The 17553-nt window shown below is 42.3% G+C and overlaps 2 protein-coding genes across 4 annotated transcripts in view; one reads left to right on the forward strand and one right to left on the reverse strand.

The window, feature by feature from the left end:
- LOC135715218 (ankyrin repeat domain-containing protein 29) overlaps positions 1-10581 on the reverse strand; it is a 533429-nt gene extending 522848 nt beyond the window's left edge. The window contains exons 1-2 of one of the 3 annotated variants that reach the window (XM_065238581.1): positions 10379-10581; positions 408-1147 (exon numbers count right to left, since the gene is read on the reverse strand). In XM_065238581.1, coding sequence (XP_065094653.1) covers positions 408-419 — 12 coding nt within the window. In that variant the 5' untranslated portion in view covers positions 420-1147; positions 10379-10581. Of the gene's footprint in view, positions 1-407; positions 1148-1234; positions 1617-10358 lie in introns of those variants that run through there. The other 2 variants (XM_065238583.1, XM_065238579.1) reach the window with 2 other exon arrangements.
- A 5226-nt stretch (positions 10582-15807) lies between these two features.
- Positions 15808-16611, forward strand: RpS21 (ribosomal protein S21). The gene is made up of 4 exons (XM_065238682.1): positions 15808-15903; positions 15985-16043; positions 16290-16481; positions 16552-16611. Exons 2-4 carry the CDS (start codon positions 15994-15996, stop codon positions 16559-16561), a joined length of 252 nt encoding a protein of 83 aa, XP_065094754.1. The 5' UTR covers positions 15808-15903; positions 15985-15993; the 3' UTR covers positions 16562-16611.
- Positions 16612-17553: the final 942 nt, after the last annotated feature.

Raw genomic sequence — 17553 nt, forward strand, 5'->3', positions numbered from 1 at the left:
GCTCACCAGTGCACGCAAAGTGCAAGCGAAAACGCGATTTAAGAGCAGCAATAAAAACGCTGCTCTATACCCACCGGACTGGATCTTATGAGCAGCAAAACCATATCACGGACCATCGATTCAAAGTGCTTGCTTCTAGTATGAATTGCATGTATGTATGAGTGTACCTGTACCTTCAGCGAACACTACTTTCCTCCAACCTGTACTGTATGTAGAACAAACTGTTATTACTCGCTTCGAAGGCGTACATAATAACTCATAACACAAGACGGGAAACATTGCCTTCTTGTCGACTTGAATGTTTCTTCCCTCGGGGAAGGTTCTCCTTCCCGGTAAATGAATAATATAGTATTAATCAACAGTAATTGAAAGCAGAGCACTGAAAGACTCAAGTATCGTTACATTACCTTCAATGACATTCCAATTCACTGATCCGATTTGTAGATGTGCTGTGGATGACGCCGCTGGTACTGTGACTGTACTGTGCACCAGCCCAGAAGGGAACCAATCGTCACACAGCGTCCTCCGGTATTCAGAGACGGAGAGAGAGAGAGTCACAAAAGCAGAATCCAATAACTCTAATAACTTGTAGCAGAAGGGAAAATTTCCGTAGTACTCTTCGATTTCAGTGCAGCGACAAAACCAAGCCCAAACGGATAAAACGTAGATGGGACGCGAGCGAGGACGGAGCACTTCAAACTGAAGTTTAATTAATTATATTGCTTTTACCATTCAGCTGCGAAGGTGTATCACTTCACTTCACTTCACTTCGACGATTCATAGAAAAACTGCTTTAAATTCTGCACACATAAACTTCCATTCAATTTTTATTTGTGCTTCCTCGTGTTGTGTTGCTTGCTTTTAATTATCGAAGATTGATATTTTTCGCAGCGTTTACTTCCCGGGGTCCTCCTCTCACTCTTCGCTGTTGCACTTCTCGTGACGCAAGCTATCGTCACACTTGGGCGGTTTGGAATTTATTTTTCCGCTTGAAATTTTTTTATCAACAATTTGATAAGTTTTGATTGCCTTTTCAATAACACACTTCAACGCACACAAACACTGACTTCATTGGTATCTTAAATTCGCACATATAGTGACGATCGTGTCGTAATCACAAACAGCTGACTCCATCCGCTTCGAAGCTCTGAAAATGGATTAGACGTAAAAAAAATCGTATTAGGCACTATGATAAATGATAACAGTTATGCAACTGGCTTGCACCTTAAATTACCTCACTCGTATAAACAGTTACAGTAAACAAAAACAAAGTCGGCCACGCAACCAAAAAAACGCACAAGAACTATGTGATATGACGACGAATTAAAAGAGTCAGCAAAGATCGCGAGAGCGAAAATAAAGAGTTGAAAAACAGGAGACAGAGAGAAAGAAGTTTGGACACGTTCTTAACCGCACGATCACTCCCTCCTGTTACACCAATTTAGCCGATTGCGGTCACGATTTTAACGATAAAATTCACTCGCTCAGATATCAAAACACTTGCGACTAAAGGTGCACAGCTCGGAAAACACCGCACCGCGCTTCTATTCGATTGAACTTGAAAACTGCTAATAACTGGAGCTCCAAATGAAAACTAAGCGGAAAGCGAGAAAAAATAATAGAAGAAAATCGCGACTAAACTTTAGTCGCACCGCACCGACGCGCGAGAGTTTGTGAGTAAACACGCTCAGCTTAGCTCACACGCTGCTGGAGCAAACCGATGACGACGGCGACGACCGAGCGCGCACACATTCACTCAAAATCATCGCCCACTATGTGTAGCCAACGACTCGAATGCAATAATATGACGTGATGCATTCAGTTAAAACGTCACGGCTTACTTTGGTCGCACCTTGATTCGGAAATATGCGTTGACACTACGACCGTATCGAGAACCAGAAGGAGCCTCTTGTGCAGACACGGACGTCCGTTTCCCCCCCGAACGAATCACGATTCACGATCGAACTAAAACCAATGGAAACTTAAACATCATTGAGCTGAACAGCACTTGCAGACTGTTGGAAAATCTACGTAAAGATTGAACAATCCCTCCTTTTTTCCTTCATCATCGTCGTCGATACCATGCAAAAAGGGAGCTTCCGATAACCACGCGAGCTGCGCGCGCACCCAAAGCCCCGGAATACCAGACAGCGCGTAACGAGAGCATGCCTGATTCCGAGTGTTGTTTCATGCCACGCTTCTGCCTCCAACAAACCAACAACAACTCAGTTCAGTAGTCACAATCTGTTGCTTGATTAGTTACCCCTCTCTGCTTCTGACTGGCTGCTGGTGGATGATCGTCTGCTGTTATTATTGCTGATGTACATCGTGTAATCACATTCTATTGTTTGCATTTCCCTCACCACCTTTACAGGTAACACCGCAAAGAGTTTAATGTTCGATTGATGGATGATCAGCTCGAAACATTGTTTAAGTGATTTCATCAATTCAGCTTTTCTAATTCTTTCACCTTAGGTGGTGGCAGACTTTCCACTCACCTTTTGCTTTGTCTTCTCCGATTAAATTATTATTGTTACATGTAGAAAAAAGTTGGTGCTACGAGCACAAACACCGTGTGCATATCAAGTACGGAGAGTCCCCCACGAGAAGTGTACGTACGTATGCCAATAAAACCACAAGTAGCTAATCCAAGTTGGACTCCGTTTGGAGTTGACGTCCGCTCTCACCAGTCCAGCAGTTAGAAATGCGTCTTCGAATTATCGGATTGGAAACCAAAGCTAGTGATAGAAAATTAACTCTTTCCCGCCCATGGTTAATCTGCCTTTTTTGACATTGTGAGCTATAACTATAACATAGTCTGTATTAGTTCTTCTATTATCGGAAGAAATTACAGATATTTACTTTAAAATATCATTTCAAATAGCTCAATTTAAAGATATTTCAGCAATGTATCGAAGAAACGAAATTAAAAAATGTGTTTCCATAAAGTACATTTCAGTTTACTGCAGAACATGCCCATAGGTCCCAGGGAACTTCATAGGGGCACTGGAAACATCCGTTAAGCTCCATGGATTGGATATAATTAAATACCACAGACAGACATACAAATTAGTAGCGTTGTACCATAGAGGTAACTCTAAGACTAGTAGATCAAGAAGAAACGTTCCCAACTTTTTGGCTCAGCTCTGGTACTATCTTCAGTCCCAAGCTAATCGATTCGCCCCTCGAAACCTAGGAAAATCCACTCACCCCTCATTTTATGTGTCAAACTTTCATAGCGAATCAAAACAAACATAGTGTAGTACTAGAATTTTGACTAGAATGAGGTACGTTAATCGATTTGCTTGGGATCAATAGGCTAGTCAAGTAGTGAGCCAATTTAAAATTTTAGTTTCCTATTGATTGTTGGTTGTACTACTTTAATCTAGTACCTCAAAAAGTAAATTTTTTTGTACTAGCTTAAAGCAGTACAACGAGAGAACAACAGTGAACTTTGTATGTATGTACAAGGTAAAAGCATAGAGGTAACTCTAAGACCAGAAGGTCCCGAAGAAACGAGCTCAACTTTTTGGCTCAGCTCTGGTACTATCTTCGGTCCCAAGCTAATCGATGCACCCCTCTAAACATAGGAAAATCAACGAACCCCTCATTTTATCTGTCAGACTTTCATAGCGAATCAAAACAAACATAGTGTAGTACTGGAATTAATACTATAATGTCTGCACGTCTGCTAGGCAAGGTTGCAAATACTCATTTCAGCTTAAACAATGTTTTTTTTTTAAATTATGAAGTAATTAGATGCCATGATCATATTTTGAATTGGTAGGATACAAGAAGAAGTTGCAAAGAATGTGTTTGACATATTAAACCTGTTTATTTCACTTCATGAGAGTCACAATCAACGATTTTTCACAAACTCACTAACTCACTCACTCACTCACTCAGCGATCCGAAAATCGCTGATTGTGACTCATAGAATGCAAAATTTACAGGTTTTGTATTTCAAACGCATACTTTGTAACCTCTTCTTGTAAGTTACAAGTAAAACATACCATCATACCATCTTTTGGTTTTATTATTCCGAAAAACATTATTTTAGCTGAAATGAGTATTTGCAACCTTGCTGCTAGCGTGTCTCGTTCGCTGGCAGGCAGACCGTGGAGGCAACGAAGGTGCTCGAATTGTGGTCATACGCATAACACGTGCTCCACCGTCGAAGGAATATGGCAGAATTCACAGGTCTTCCAGAAGGGTCCTCCAATGAAATCCGGTGAGATGTTGCAAAACGACCTCTGCAGAGACAAGAGCATTGGTCGTACCGGCTAAAGCATGAATGACTACCACAACAAAATATACGATAACATAGTGCAAGCTTTATTTCCCTCCCATGTTACACCTAACTCCTGAGCTCCTGTTCTTCAGAATCGCCTAGCTAGTTCTTTTTTCTTCTTCTTCAATGCTTCATCTCTTCACTGGTGTACTCACTGCTACCGGAACATCCGCACATCCTCTCGTTCCCAGCTCATCACCGTCGATCTTCGGACTGTGCCGACGTGGAGGCACCGTGCATGCTCCACCGCGACCGGCTTCGAGGGCCTGATGACGGTTGGCGTCCACCTCAAAGCGATCGGGTTCAGATCGTCACCCGCTTACTGGCGATGTAGGTCCGCTTTCAGTTCGCACACCTTGCACGACAACGTTTCGGCACGTACGGTCCAAGCCGAGTTCCTTTGACGGTGCAGTGCCGACCAGGGGGCGACTCAATTTCGGACCGAGTTCACTCAGCGTTGCCGCTGTACCCTGAGCTGGTCAAACTATTATGTCGCTGATTCTTTCGTCGATTCGAGTTCGCATTGAAGGCTTTTATCTTTTGTCTTCCGAGGCTGGCCGTATCCAGCCGCCGTGGCCCACTCGACCGACTGTATGTAGGAGCAGATGCGCTTTTAGTATCGAATCACGACTTTTCTTCTCCGTCCGACTTGTGGGCGCAGTGAATATCGAGTCCCGAATCCCGCAGTGGTTCACGTGTCCCAAGTTGCCTCACGTGTCTGATGTGCACGATGAATCCCGCAGACTGATGTACAAGATGGCGTCCGAGGTCACAGCGTGAGCGCTCGTCGTTTCTCGGCGGTTCTGGTCGATGCCGATGTTGTTGCCACCAGCTGCCTACTTACCCAAGGCAATCGTGTCGGAATCGAACGTCGCTTCAACCTGCCGACAATGGACTGTCGCTGATACTGCGCGCACCCGTCAAAAGAATCCACTCGCGACGACGGCAAATATGGGCAGTGACTGCAAATGACTTTTCGTGCCGTACTCGGCGCTCACAGTCTCCACAACTGTCTCGATGGCCTCTTCGAAATGCCGCAGTTGCTTTTGGAGCTATTGCGATCGAATCGCGAAAGTTTTCGCGATTTTCACTACCGCGTCGGCGATGGCCGCCCGAATCAGACCACGCTTTTGCACGTTCTGCTGCTTTGCTGCTGCTTGAGCGACGGGCTTCGTTGCGACGTCATCTGCAGTTGTGTTCGTGTGTTGTTGTCGGAAGTGCTATTATTCCATTCGCCCGTGCGGCGATATCCGTCAATTTGACTGGTGACGTTTGCCCATGAAGCATAATTTTAATGTGCACGATCAAGCGAAACTACTCTGATTCTGCTCAAAAAGCTTGCATCAAATAAAACGTAACAGAGATTAGGGAGTGTCCTGTCCGAAGTCTGGAAAGAATCCTCTGGTCTCACAGGTTTGCAAGGTCCGTCCACTTTCCGATGCCGCCTTTAATTTTTCTAATAGACGGAAGTCTGGCACTGGACCATTCCGTTGCCTACGCTGTTCGCACTGTGCAAGTGATCCATCTCTTCACGTCATGGAACGGTACCTTGTGCGAGTACCGAGGACCCGATGGGCCTGACCCGGCTAGGTTGTCTGCCTCGATGTTCCCTGGGATCCCGCAGTGTCCGGGAATCCATGCATATGTATAGTGTTTGGTGGTGCAACCTTCAAGATGACCTGGATCCAGGGGTGGACCGGGACTCCCGACGAAAGGGCCTGAATAACACTGTGGGAGTCTGACAGGATCAGCATGAAGAATAGCCGCTGCTTCTGCCGAGAACACCGAACATTGTTTTGGCAGACTTCTACTCGTTGGAGAAATGTCACCAGCGATTCCCATTCCGACTCCAGCTCTCGATCTTGACCCGTCCGTGTAACGATGCATGTAGTTTGGGTACAATCCGGTCAGCTTTGCTACCGATCTCCCAAGGGCTATGGAATTGTCCCCGGTTTTATCGGGCTGTCGATGTTTGGTGCGGGAGATTGCCAACTCTTTTCTCCGTACCAGTGAATCTTGGCCACTGGGGGGAGCTCTGCGTTGGCGATAGTACGGAGAACTCTGCACCCCCTCGCTGAGGAGGCAGATTCTGTCGTTTCTGGCGGTATTTGCTGAAAAAGAAGCGGCTTTGTTGGCAATGGCTGCGTAGATGCGGTACCGGAAAGGAAGAGTGTCGGCTTCGACACAGCTGGCATCGGCTGGCGTCGAGCGTAGGAGACCGGAGATGATGCGCGTGTAGCTATTGTACACCGGAGCGAGTATTTGTATTGCCTTGTCGGTAACACGGAAACGTACTTCTCTGTTGTTGGACCGGTGGGGACGGGAGAGGTTGATCCTGCTGCGACAACTCAGCGACCGGTCAATGACAACCCCCAGCAGTTTCACAGTTTTCTTCAATGGGATAGCTTGATTACCGATCTTTATAAAAGGTCCGCAGACCCGGTGTCGGTACTGACAAACGTGGCACCTAGCGCTCTTTCCAGCAGACAGCTGAAAACCTTTCGAAGTGGCCCATCTGACTACGCCGGAAACCTCTGCTTGAGCTCTAATCCTCGTTTGTCCCTGAGTTTGACCTGTGGCTACGATTAGCACGTCGTCTGCGTACACGAAAATGTAGATGTTCGCTGGTAACCGCTCGAAGACACTGTTCATGGCTACCAGGAACAAAGTGATAGCGATCACTGAACCTTGGGGAACGCCAGTTTCCTCGCAGAAAGTGCGAGATTTGGTATTACCTACCGAGACTCGGAAGGAGCTGCCAGTCAAGAAATTTTGGATGAAATAGATGATATGGCCGCTAAGGCCCCAGCTGACGAGTCGCTTCAGTACCGCGGACGTCCATGTACGGTTGAAGGCTTTCGCAATGTTCAGGGAAACGAACACCGTATGGAGACCATTATCCTTGGCATCCTTGAGGAGCTCTCCTAGCGTCGCAAAATACGTGGATGTACCGTGGCCTTGCCGGAATGCGTGTTGGCGATGGTCTAGAAAGTCGCCAGACTCGAGAAACTGCTACAGTCGTCGGTTGACTATCCGCTCGAACACCTTTGCCATGCAGCTGGTGAGTGCAATGGGTCGGAACTTCGCCACGTCCCGTGTCGGCTCGTTTGCTTTGGGGATGGGGACAACCAAGCTCTCCCTCCAATGCTCTGGATACGAGTCTGTCTGCCAAAGCTGGTTGAAGAGTTCCAGCATTTTTACTTTACCCGGGATAGGCAGGTTCGTGAGCAACAGGTAGCCGATCTCGTCTGGGCCGGCTGATTTCCCGTTGCTTCTACTAAGCGCGAACTGAAGCTCCTGCCAGGCGGAATCGTGATTGATCCTCAGGTTGTTCGTGTCCGGAGAAACTCGAAAACTGCTTACGGACGAAGTCGATGGGTTTGCTAGCCGTTGAAAGGTCGCCTCGTACTTGGAAATCGCAGAGAGGTCAGCGAAATAGTCGCCAAGCTTATCTGCAACGATTGCGGGGTCGGAGATATATACAGTGTGGCACCTGTATATACAGTGTGGCCGTACGGCGCTTGCCACTGAGGGCGTTTACCTTACCCCAGAGCTCCGCCGAAGACTGTGAGGCATTTATGCTTTCGAGGAAGTCCGTCCAACTGGATCGTTTGACATCTCGGACCAATTGGCGCAACTGGTTGTGCCGTTCTCGATAGATACAGAGTGCGTTTTCCCTATCCGGATCATCTATGGGAAGCCGTTTGACTCGTCGAAGGGCTTTTCGCCGGGCCTTCTTCGTTTCCTCGTTCCACCATCTGAGGGCTTTACTTTATTCATTCAACACGGAAGGATGACCAGGGAGAATTCAAAAGATCTCCAGCTGATCGAAGATTTCAGTTAACTCGTCTGTGTGATTTTATTTTCTGGTCGATCAAGTATTATTCTGAAGATCTTAAATTGTTTAAAAAAAAAAGGAACGACGTTTCTCAGCTATTATTCCAAGATTGTTGGTTGATCAGATATTATCATGTGAATTATTTGTTTCTGTTAAATTTTGCCCGCCTTCAGGTTGATGATAATGGAATTATGATCTGAAGATCTTCAAATGCACAAAATTGTGTCTCTCAGATATCAAGTATCAATAATCAGGAAGTATCAGTAATGTCCAATAATGAATATTTATTCCGAGATTTTTCAACACTTCAGCTTGTTGAAGTTTATTCAGAAGTTGAATTTATGCAACTGTTCAAACATTTAAATGACGTCCACAGATATTTTCCCTCGATGACAGGTTGATCGAGATGATTACTTCTTATAATAAAGATTTCCAGCTGGTCGAATTTTTTCAATGAAGTACTCGGGATATTTTTCAAGACTTATGAACACCAAATATTATTCTGAATGTCTTTCCCTGTTCAAAAATTCAAATTTCGTCCCTCATATAATATCCCAAGGTGGCTTAAAATATTAAGTCAAAACCGTGCTGAGCACCAATGTTACCGACGTGCCAGGAAGGCAGCTCCCACACCTGGACCCTACCTATCGACCCATCAACTCATGAACCGGGGACCAACGGCTTTACTTCCCATCCGAAGGAAGGCGTGATCAGAGATGTTATGCCTCAGAACATCCCGGCGGCGCCGACTGGGATTGAACCCACGCCTGCTGGGGTGAGAGGTAATCACGCTTACCACTACACCACCGATGTCGTTGACGACATAACTCATTTTTTCCTTGTTTGAAGATCATCCTCGGTCCAGGCAACCCGAGGACTTATCACTATCAACAAGGCATAAAAAGTAACAAAGACTATGATATGTTCCTTTGATTACTGAAAAATCCTGTTCCGCTTGTTTGAAGTAGTTAGGACCAGGAATCGGTGGTAGATCTTACATCCCGTAACGTACCACGAAAATTTGATCTACCCACGTTAGGGGGCACGTCCTGGGCCTTGCCGAAATTCAGAATCTCAAACGTGAAGAAATATTAGGAATCTGAAAAAAATATTGCCTCCCTGCTAGTTATAACCTTAGTATGTTAGATTTAAAATATTAGGCAAGGAGCGTCATTTACATGGTTTACCTACCACTACGACCCTGGAGAGTCGGTATAATATCCATACGGATAAGAAAACAAATAAGTAAGGAAGAAGCAGAATGAAATAAAAGCATATAAACATAACCAGCTGACGCTAGTCTTATAAGCATTGTCTACTAATAGCGAATTCGTTTATTATCGGGGTTGGAACCAATTCCAACCCAGTGCGAAACCGAACTTTTTGTCAGTGTGAACCTCAACCTGAGCTAGGTCTTAAAAAAAACGAGCAAACTGACATATGTCTGAAAACAAGCAGACCCAATCTTCATACCCGATCCAGGTTGGAACTGAATAATCAATTAATTCGACAGTGAGCATGCATAAGGGCCTATACGAGATGATCGATTCTCTTCGTCGATTTTCTCTTTTGTTAATAACTCGCTAGATTTAACGTTTCTCGGTGCGTTTGCTGTTGCTTTTGATAGCCAATACAACCTGTTACTACTGTGCATTGAACAAATTCTAGAAAATTGTTTCGCTTAGCTGTAGCAATGCAAAGAGAAAGTCGATGAAGAGAATCGATCATCGCGTATTCGCTCTTATGCATGCTCACTGTCGAATTCGCTATAAGTTTATCGAAATTTCTTACTCACATTCTCTCCGCAGTGCTGTCCCACTGAACAAAAATATTGTCAAGATAGGTATGGTAAGATGGGGTAAGATAAACCCCGGGGCAAAATGACTTCAAATTTTGAAGAAAAAAAATTGATTATATTTTGGTGGATTTATATTCAGAAATTGAACTAGTAATGTTCCTTAACAGATCCTTTAAAAAAAGGTAACACAGGTATTTTAAACGCCAAAAAGTCATTTTCCCCCGAGGGTGCATCTTACCCCATTTTACACTACATAATTTTTACTCAGCAATCCAAACCACAAGATAACACAAGTGCCAGATATGTAGAACAAACTTGTTTACATAATCCCCCTTTCGCATCGTATGCTGTCGCTGAACCCTCTATAGCCTATTTATAGGGGCAACACGAAAGGAAAAATCGAAAACAAAATAAACTCCATCGGAATGCACTTGATTTTTTTTCTGCTTACCTTCTTTCGTCTGCCTCGGATTTTCTCCTTCTTTTATGATAGAAGTCGTGCAACAAACACTCCAGTTAAATCTTCAATTCCTTCGAACTGTGTGAGGTGTGTCAATCTACAGACAATAATCACCAAACTCTATTTATATTGCCTTTTTAAGCAGCTTCTTTCGATAATATTTACATTTCTTGTTCCTCGAAGAGTGCACACCGATACAGAATAATCGCGATTCAGGCGTACGATGAAAACACAGCTGGTCGAGTGGGTGGTGGAAATGGGTGTTGAAGAACGGTCGGGAAATGTCAACAGAACGCACATGCATTACACTACGCCTGGCAGTTATGCAGCGTTGTGGCATTTCACTGAACCATTTAAGTCGAGACTCGAATCTGCGGTTCAATGCAAGTTTGCTAAAGCGGTGTGCAATAAAAGTGGTGTCTGTTTCCGGGAAAACAAGATAAATACATTTTCGACTTTTAGTCGTTATGAAAATTGGAAATTCGGTAGCCTTTGTTTATTGCTACTTAGGTTTATTGCTGCTATACACAATTCGAGCCCAGCCGTATAAAGTTTCCTAATAAAATATTCGGAATTTATCTCTTAATCTCTTTATCAGGCGTACTCCTTTAACACGCAGAAAAAACACTGAGGCGTAAATTAACAAAATATTTTGTTATTATTCAATACGAAATTTCTATTTGCTTCAGTTCACTAAAAAGATTCAAATGAATGCAGAAGTTCATTTAAATTAAACCAATAAAAAAATTTAAAGCTGTTTTCATTGTTATAACTAAATAATTTTAAAGTGCACGTTTCAAACTGTCAGTCTGTATCGACATCGTTGCTATTTATAGTTAAAAAGTTCCTCCTTATGGAAAAGCTGCCTTTAAACTTTGATCTTCAAAAGTAAGTTTTAGTTTTAAAAATAAGGTCGATTAATAAAGTTACTCGACAAGCAATCTATTAACTTGCATTTACAATTTCAGCGCTGACGTGTGATAGGGCGAAATAAGGCTACGCTGACATCGACGGATTCGTTCTTTGGCGCTGCATGCATATGCAGCACCCCCTGTGTCTCACCGAACTTCGAGGAACAGAATCTAGCCAACTTCAACCTACGTCTGATTCTGGAAATCCAACAGAACCATCCCTTATTAAAGCAGCATCGTCACCATCAGCAGCTCAGTGGCAGTCGAGTTAGCAGAAGAATCGCTTCAAAATTACCACCAACAATAACATCATGGTGCACATAAATCGACATCCTGGTGCACATCAAGGCACACAAGGACAACACGTTCTAAAACTCATTCACGCAGCAAATGGTGCAACGCAATAGGCTAATTGATAAATAATTAAATAAATAAATAAATAAATAAAAAAATATTGGTTCCTTTTTCAATAAAGACTAGCTAACCTAACCTGGGGATTTAAATAAATTTGATTCTGAAACAATAAAAATAATGTTTCCAGACAACTAAAAACGTTAATTACTTTAAATAATGCTTCAAGTTGATGCAAGCAAACATTTTTTTTTGAATCAATAAAAACAGGTGTTCCATTCAATAAACATTGAAGTATTATTTCAACTCAATGTTTTGTTGAATTACTCCATCAATTTTATTGATCTATATTCTATTCAAAATTTTGTTAAAAATTAAACGAATTTTGTTTAGTTTTTTTTTTTTTTTTCTTTCCTTTATTTAACGTCGGTCTCTGTTCCGCAATCTAGTGCCAATCACCGACGGACATCGATTGCCATCCATTGACGGCAATCGAATGTGCAGGAAGGCAGCTTCCACACCTGCGTAGGATATCGCACCCATTCAACACACATGGGCCGGGACCAACGGCTTTACTTCCCTTCCGAAGGAAGACGTGACCAGAGATTTTTTATGCCTCAGAAAAATCCCACCGACCTCGGCTGGGATTGAACCCAGACCCATCGGGGTGTTAGAAAGCAGTCACGCTTACCACTACACCACCGGCGCCGGCCAATTTTTTTGTTTAGTTGAACTATGTTTTTTTTCTGCGTGAATCCAGTACCAAAGTCGACGTACTATATTAAAGAAGAACAACGGCACTACAATCAACCGGTAGAAACTAACGATATTAGAGTCTTAGAGCTAACTCTATGCTACAATCATAAACTCTAAGACCAGAAGGCCTCGAAGAAACGTGCTCAACTTTATGGCTCAGCTCTGGTACTATCTTCGATCCTAAGCTAATCGATGCACCTCTTGAAACATACACTTATATAAATTCAATTATTATTTTTATGTGTCCCACACATGAATTTCTGCAATGCGATAAACAAATGATATATATGTGTTGGACACATAGTTCTTATGTGTACAAATAAAATTCAAGTGTAACCACACATACTATTCATTTCACTCATAAATTTCATGTTTACTTCTGAGTGGAGTCTGTTTATGTGTGGACACATGAAAATCATGTGGAATTTTACAATAAAAATGTGTCGAATTTTATGAGTGTAGGAAAATCCACGAACCTAACCCCTCATTTTATCTGTCAAACTTTCATAGCTTACACGGATAGAAATCTCCTTATACCTTTTGGCAAATTTCTATTGCTGATTATTCATAAAATGTATAAGTCAACTAATAAGCAGACGCCTTGCAAAAAGTTAATGAAGCTCATGTGTCAAATGAAATGTATAAGCGGTCACACATGCCTTTTATGCATTCTTGTAGGACCTATGTGGTTTGTCTTATGGAATGTATAAGGCTGATGCTTTGGCAAAAATGTATAAGTGAAACACATGAATAAAATAATTGATTTTCGTTTCGTGTAGAGTTACCTCTATGGTATATTACCAACAATCAATACGAAACTAACGATTTTAAATTGGCTCACCACTTTAGTAGCCTATTGGTCCCAAGCAAACGATTAACGTACCCTATTCTAGTCGAAATTCTAGTACTACCAACAATCAATACGAAACTAACGATTTTAAATTGGCTCACCACTTTAGTAGCCTATTGGTCCCAAGCAAACGATTAACGTACCCTATTCTAGTTGAAATTCTATTACTACACTATGTTTGTTTTGATTCGCTATGAAAGTTTGACAGATAACATCAGGGGTGTGTGGATTCATGCCGAACATGCAGGGGTGAGTGAAATAGCTTGGGACTGCTTGGGACCGTTGTTCTGGTACTGAGTGAGCCAAAAATAATAATGATTTTCTTCGGGACCCAGTGGTCTTAGAGTTACCTCTATGGTACTACGCAATGTTTGTTTTGATTCGCTATGAAAGTTTGACAGATAAAATGAGGAGTTATTGGTTTTACCTATGTTTCGAGGGGTGATTCGACAAGCTTGGGACCGAAGATAGTACCAGAGGTGAGCCAAAAAGTTTAGCACGTTTCTTCGGGACCTACTTGTCTTAGAGTTACCTCTATGATATTACCAACAATCAATACGAAATTATGATATTACCATAGAGGTAACTCTAAGACCGAAAGGTCCCAAAGAAAAGTGCTCAACTTTTTGGCTCAGCACAGGTACTTTCTTCGGTCCCAAGCTAATCGATGCACCCCTCGAAGCATAGAAAAATCCACGAACCCCTCATTTTATCTGTCAAATTTTCATAACGAATCAAAACAAACATAGTGTAGTACTAGAATTGGGTACTTTAATTGATTTGCTTGGGACCAATAGGCTAGTCAAGTAGTGAGCAAATTTAAAATTATTAGTTTGCACCGGTTGATAATACCATAGAGGTAACTCTAAGACCACTGGGTCCCGAAGAAAATCATTATTAATTTTGGCTCACTCAGTACCAGAACAACGGTCCCAAGCAGTCCCAAGCTATTTCACTCACCCCTGCATGTTCTGCATGAATCCACACACCCCTGATGTTATCTGTCAAACTTTCATAGCGAATCAAAACAAACATAGTGTAGTAATAGAATTTCAACTAGAATAGGGTACGTTAATCGTTTGCTTGGGACCAATAGGCTACTAAAGTGGTGAGCCAATTTAAAATCGTTAGTTTCGTATTGATTGTTGATAATACGGCAGCTGCTTCTAAATAATCTTCCAACTTTAAATTAATGATGAGGTATGATCTTTTACTCAACGAAAAATAATGTTATGTAAATCATATCTGTCGAGTCTTCTTATGAACGTTGGAGGCGAACCAGCCCAAGGCTGAAAGCCTCCCTAATAAAGATAAATTAATTAATTAATCTTCTTATGAATACAACCACTCAATTCCCTGTTTTTCCATTTCCATCTTTATTCTCATAATATCACATAATCGCACGTCCGATCACTCTCGCTCTTCCCTGTCACCTCCCCCTTCCGCTTTAGCCGGTTTTACACTCTCCATCCTTTCTCCCCAAGTTCAGCCCTCTCTACATCCAGGGGCAAGACCCTACAATATTGACAATATCCTGTATAATGAAACAAAAAAACCTCGGAAAAAACTGTTTGCAAAAATTTACGTTTTTGTATGAGAACTATCCAGCTTTCCATGCTCGGTAATGGCGGCCTGTTTGTATGAATAAATGTATCCTTTGCTTTGGACACTAACTGGAGGGCGTATGTTGTTCCATTTTCTTCTGTTCCTGTGAGAGATTGAAAGACAAGGATCAAAATCCGAACCTCCAGATAACACAGTGGAGGATACATGAAAATTTTGCCGATTATCATATACACAGCAAAAAAAAATGTAATATCGATCAATGTAATTCAAGCTGATGTATGAAATAATGATGTAATAGCAAAAAGCAGATACAATATTACATCAATGGATGTAATTTTGTTCGCAAAATCGATGTACATCGTACAACGTTATATTACACAACCGATGGATTGACCTGGTTGCAGCAGTTTGGATGTAATATTCAACAACTTTTTTTTCTGTGTACGAGATACCCTAAACAATTTGTTATATGATAAGCTAATGTTTTTTTACGATCTAAAGTCCTAATATCATAGAGGTAACTCTAAGACCACTGGGTCCCGAAGAAAATCATTATTATTTTTGGCTCACTCAGTACCAGAACAACGGTCCCAAGCAGTCCCAAGCTATTTCACTCACCCCTGCATGTTCGGCATGAATCCACACACCCCTGATGTTATCTGTCAAACTTTCATAGCGAATCAAAACAAACATAGTGTAGTAATAGAATTCCAACTAGAATAGGGTACGTTAATCGTTTGCTTGGGACCAATAGGCTACTAAAGTGGTGAGCCAATTTAAAATCGTTAGTTTCGTATTGATTGTTGCTAATATGATGCATTTCATTTTGGTATGATTCTGTGGATCTTCCATCTACCGTTTAGGATTATGCGGGTTCTGATTTCCCGGGAGCTAGTCCCTCTTCTCAATTTCGACTTCAAGGAAATTCATCACCAGACTAATTTTTCAACCCACTGTGCATCTGTCAGCTGTCCGGCTGTCAAACCGACTGTCATTCTAGTACTACTATTCCGACCCGTTCTCTCTTTCTGATCCGCCATTGTGTCAAGTTTGTTGTCCGACGATTTGCTCAGACCTAAAATGTGAGTTTTTTCGATGAATATTGCTGATAAATAGAATGTTTCCCGTGGAAAATGTGATCTAATTGATTTACTTTCTTGTAGCTATCAAAAATGGAGAACGACGCCGGAGAATTCGTTGACTTGTACTGCCCGAGGAAGTGGTAAGTTTTGATGCAATGTTTTCCTCTCGATTTACCAACACGTGTCGTTCGGAATATGGTTCAAATTGGCAGGAGTTGGGAAACCTTACGGTTCTAAAGACTTCCAGATAATTTGAAATGCATAAAGTGTTGATTTTATCGAATTTTGCTAGCCACATCCCAGGACAATCCTCACGTACCACTTTGTTTACTGCCCTAACCTCACTTTGTTGCTAACTGACTATCCCTCTATCTGCATTCATGTAGCTCGTCGAGCAACCGAATCATCCACGCCAAGGATCACGCCTCCATCCAGATCAACATCGTCGATGTGAACCCCCAGACTGGCCGTATGCTGGAGACCTCCAAGGTGTACGCCATCTGCGGTGAGATCCGCCGTATGGGAGAATCGGACGACTGCATCGTTCGTCTCGCCAAGAAGGATGGTCTATTGACCAAGTAAGTTCAAACTGTTTATATGGTGTTTTGCGGCAAAATGTTAACTGACTTGTTTTATTCTTTGTTTCAGGAACTATTAAATGTCTGTATCCTAAGGATAAAGAATAAAAAATAACTACTTTAAAAATTATCCCATTTTTGATTATTTACTGATTATACCTACCACCCCGAATTCAACATAAGCAATCCTCAATCAATCAAATTGATCACATAGACGCTTAAAGTTATGTTCAGACTGGATGATCCCTTGTAAAATGTTAGAACTCCCTAATCTTACGTCTCAGTATCATAGATTGTGTTACATTCTCCCGAAAGCCAAAATGTAGAAGGAAAGAGCAGTAGTTAGTAAACAGATTTGCGTTCTCTAAGTAGATGGTTGAAGTATAAGCAGTTGAAATTGAATACGAATATGATATTACGTACACGCAAAATTCAGCAAATTTGTAGTTCTGTATCAAAATTTCAACTCAATTGATCATAACAAAACATACACGGGTCGTTCTCATTCGCCGTGTAGTTGCAACATGCCAAAGTTGGCTAGTTTGTATTAAAATCGACCTACTGTCCTATTATAACGGCCACCACTGCCGCCCTTGCACATTTGATTGTCGTCAATGCATGACAATCGACGTCCTATTGATTACAAAAGGAAATAAGAAGAAGAAGACAATTTAATGAGGGGTTCGTGGAGTTTCCTACGATTCGAGGGGCGCTTCAATTAGCTTGGGACCGAAGGTCTGCTACTTCTTGAGCCAAAAGATTGAGAATGTTTCTTCGGGACCCCCTGGTTTTAGTGTTAGTCTATGGATATACTTTTTTTCCTTGATTTGTTTTCGGTACTGAGTATCACTGAGGGGCCTCCCTAAGCTCAGTCGGTAAAGGCACAGCTACAAAGCAAGACCATGCTGGAGGTGGCTGGGTTCGATTCCCGGTTCGGTCTAGGAATTTTTCGGGTTGGAAAATGTCTCGACTTCCCTGGGCAATAGAGTATGATTGTACTTGCCACACAATTATACTAATGCAAAAATGGTACAGGCATCGAAAGCTTTCAATTAATAACTGTGGAAGTGCA

Source organism: Ochlerotatus camptorhynchus, unplaced genomic scaffold (assembly GCF_037179485.1).
Source record: "Ochlerotatus camptorhynchus isolate MF236.1 unplaced genomic scaffold, CSIRO-AGI_Acam_v1.1 ptg000045l, whole genome shotgun sequence".
Classification (NCBI taxonomy): domain Eukaryota; kingdom Metazoa; phylum Arthropoda; class Insecta; order Diptera; family Culicidae; genus Ochlerotatus; species Ochlerotatus camptorhynchus.

What these genes read in the sequence shown, in the direction of transcription:
- RpS21 (XM_065238682.1), top strand. Translation starts at nt 15,994, where the DNA reads ATGGAGAACGACGCCGGAGAATTCGTTGACTTGTACTGCCCGAGGAAG. An exon ending in TTGTACTGCCCGAGGAAGTG is followed by an intron (nt 16,044 to 16,289) that starts GTAAGTTTTGAT and finishes GCATTCATGTAG; the next exon opens with CTCGTCGAGCAACCGAATCA.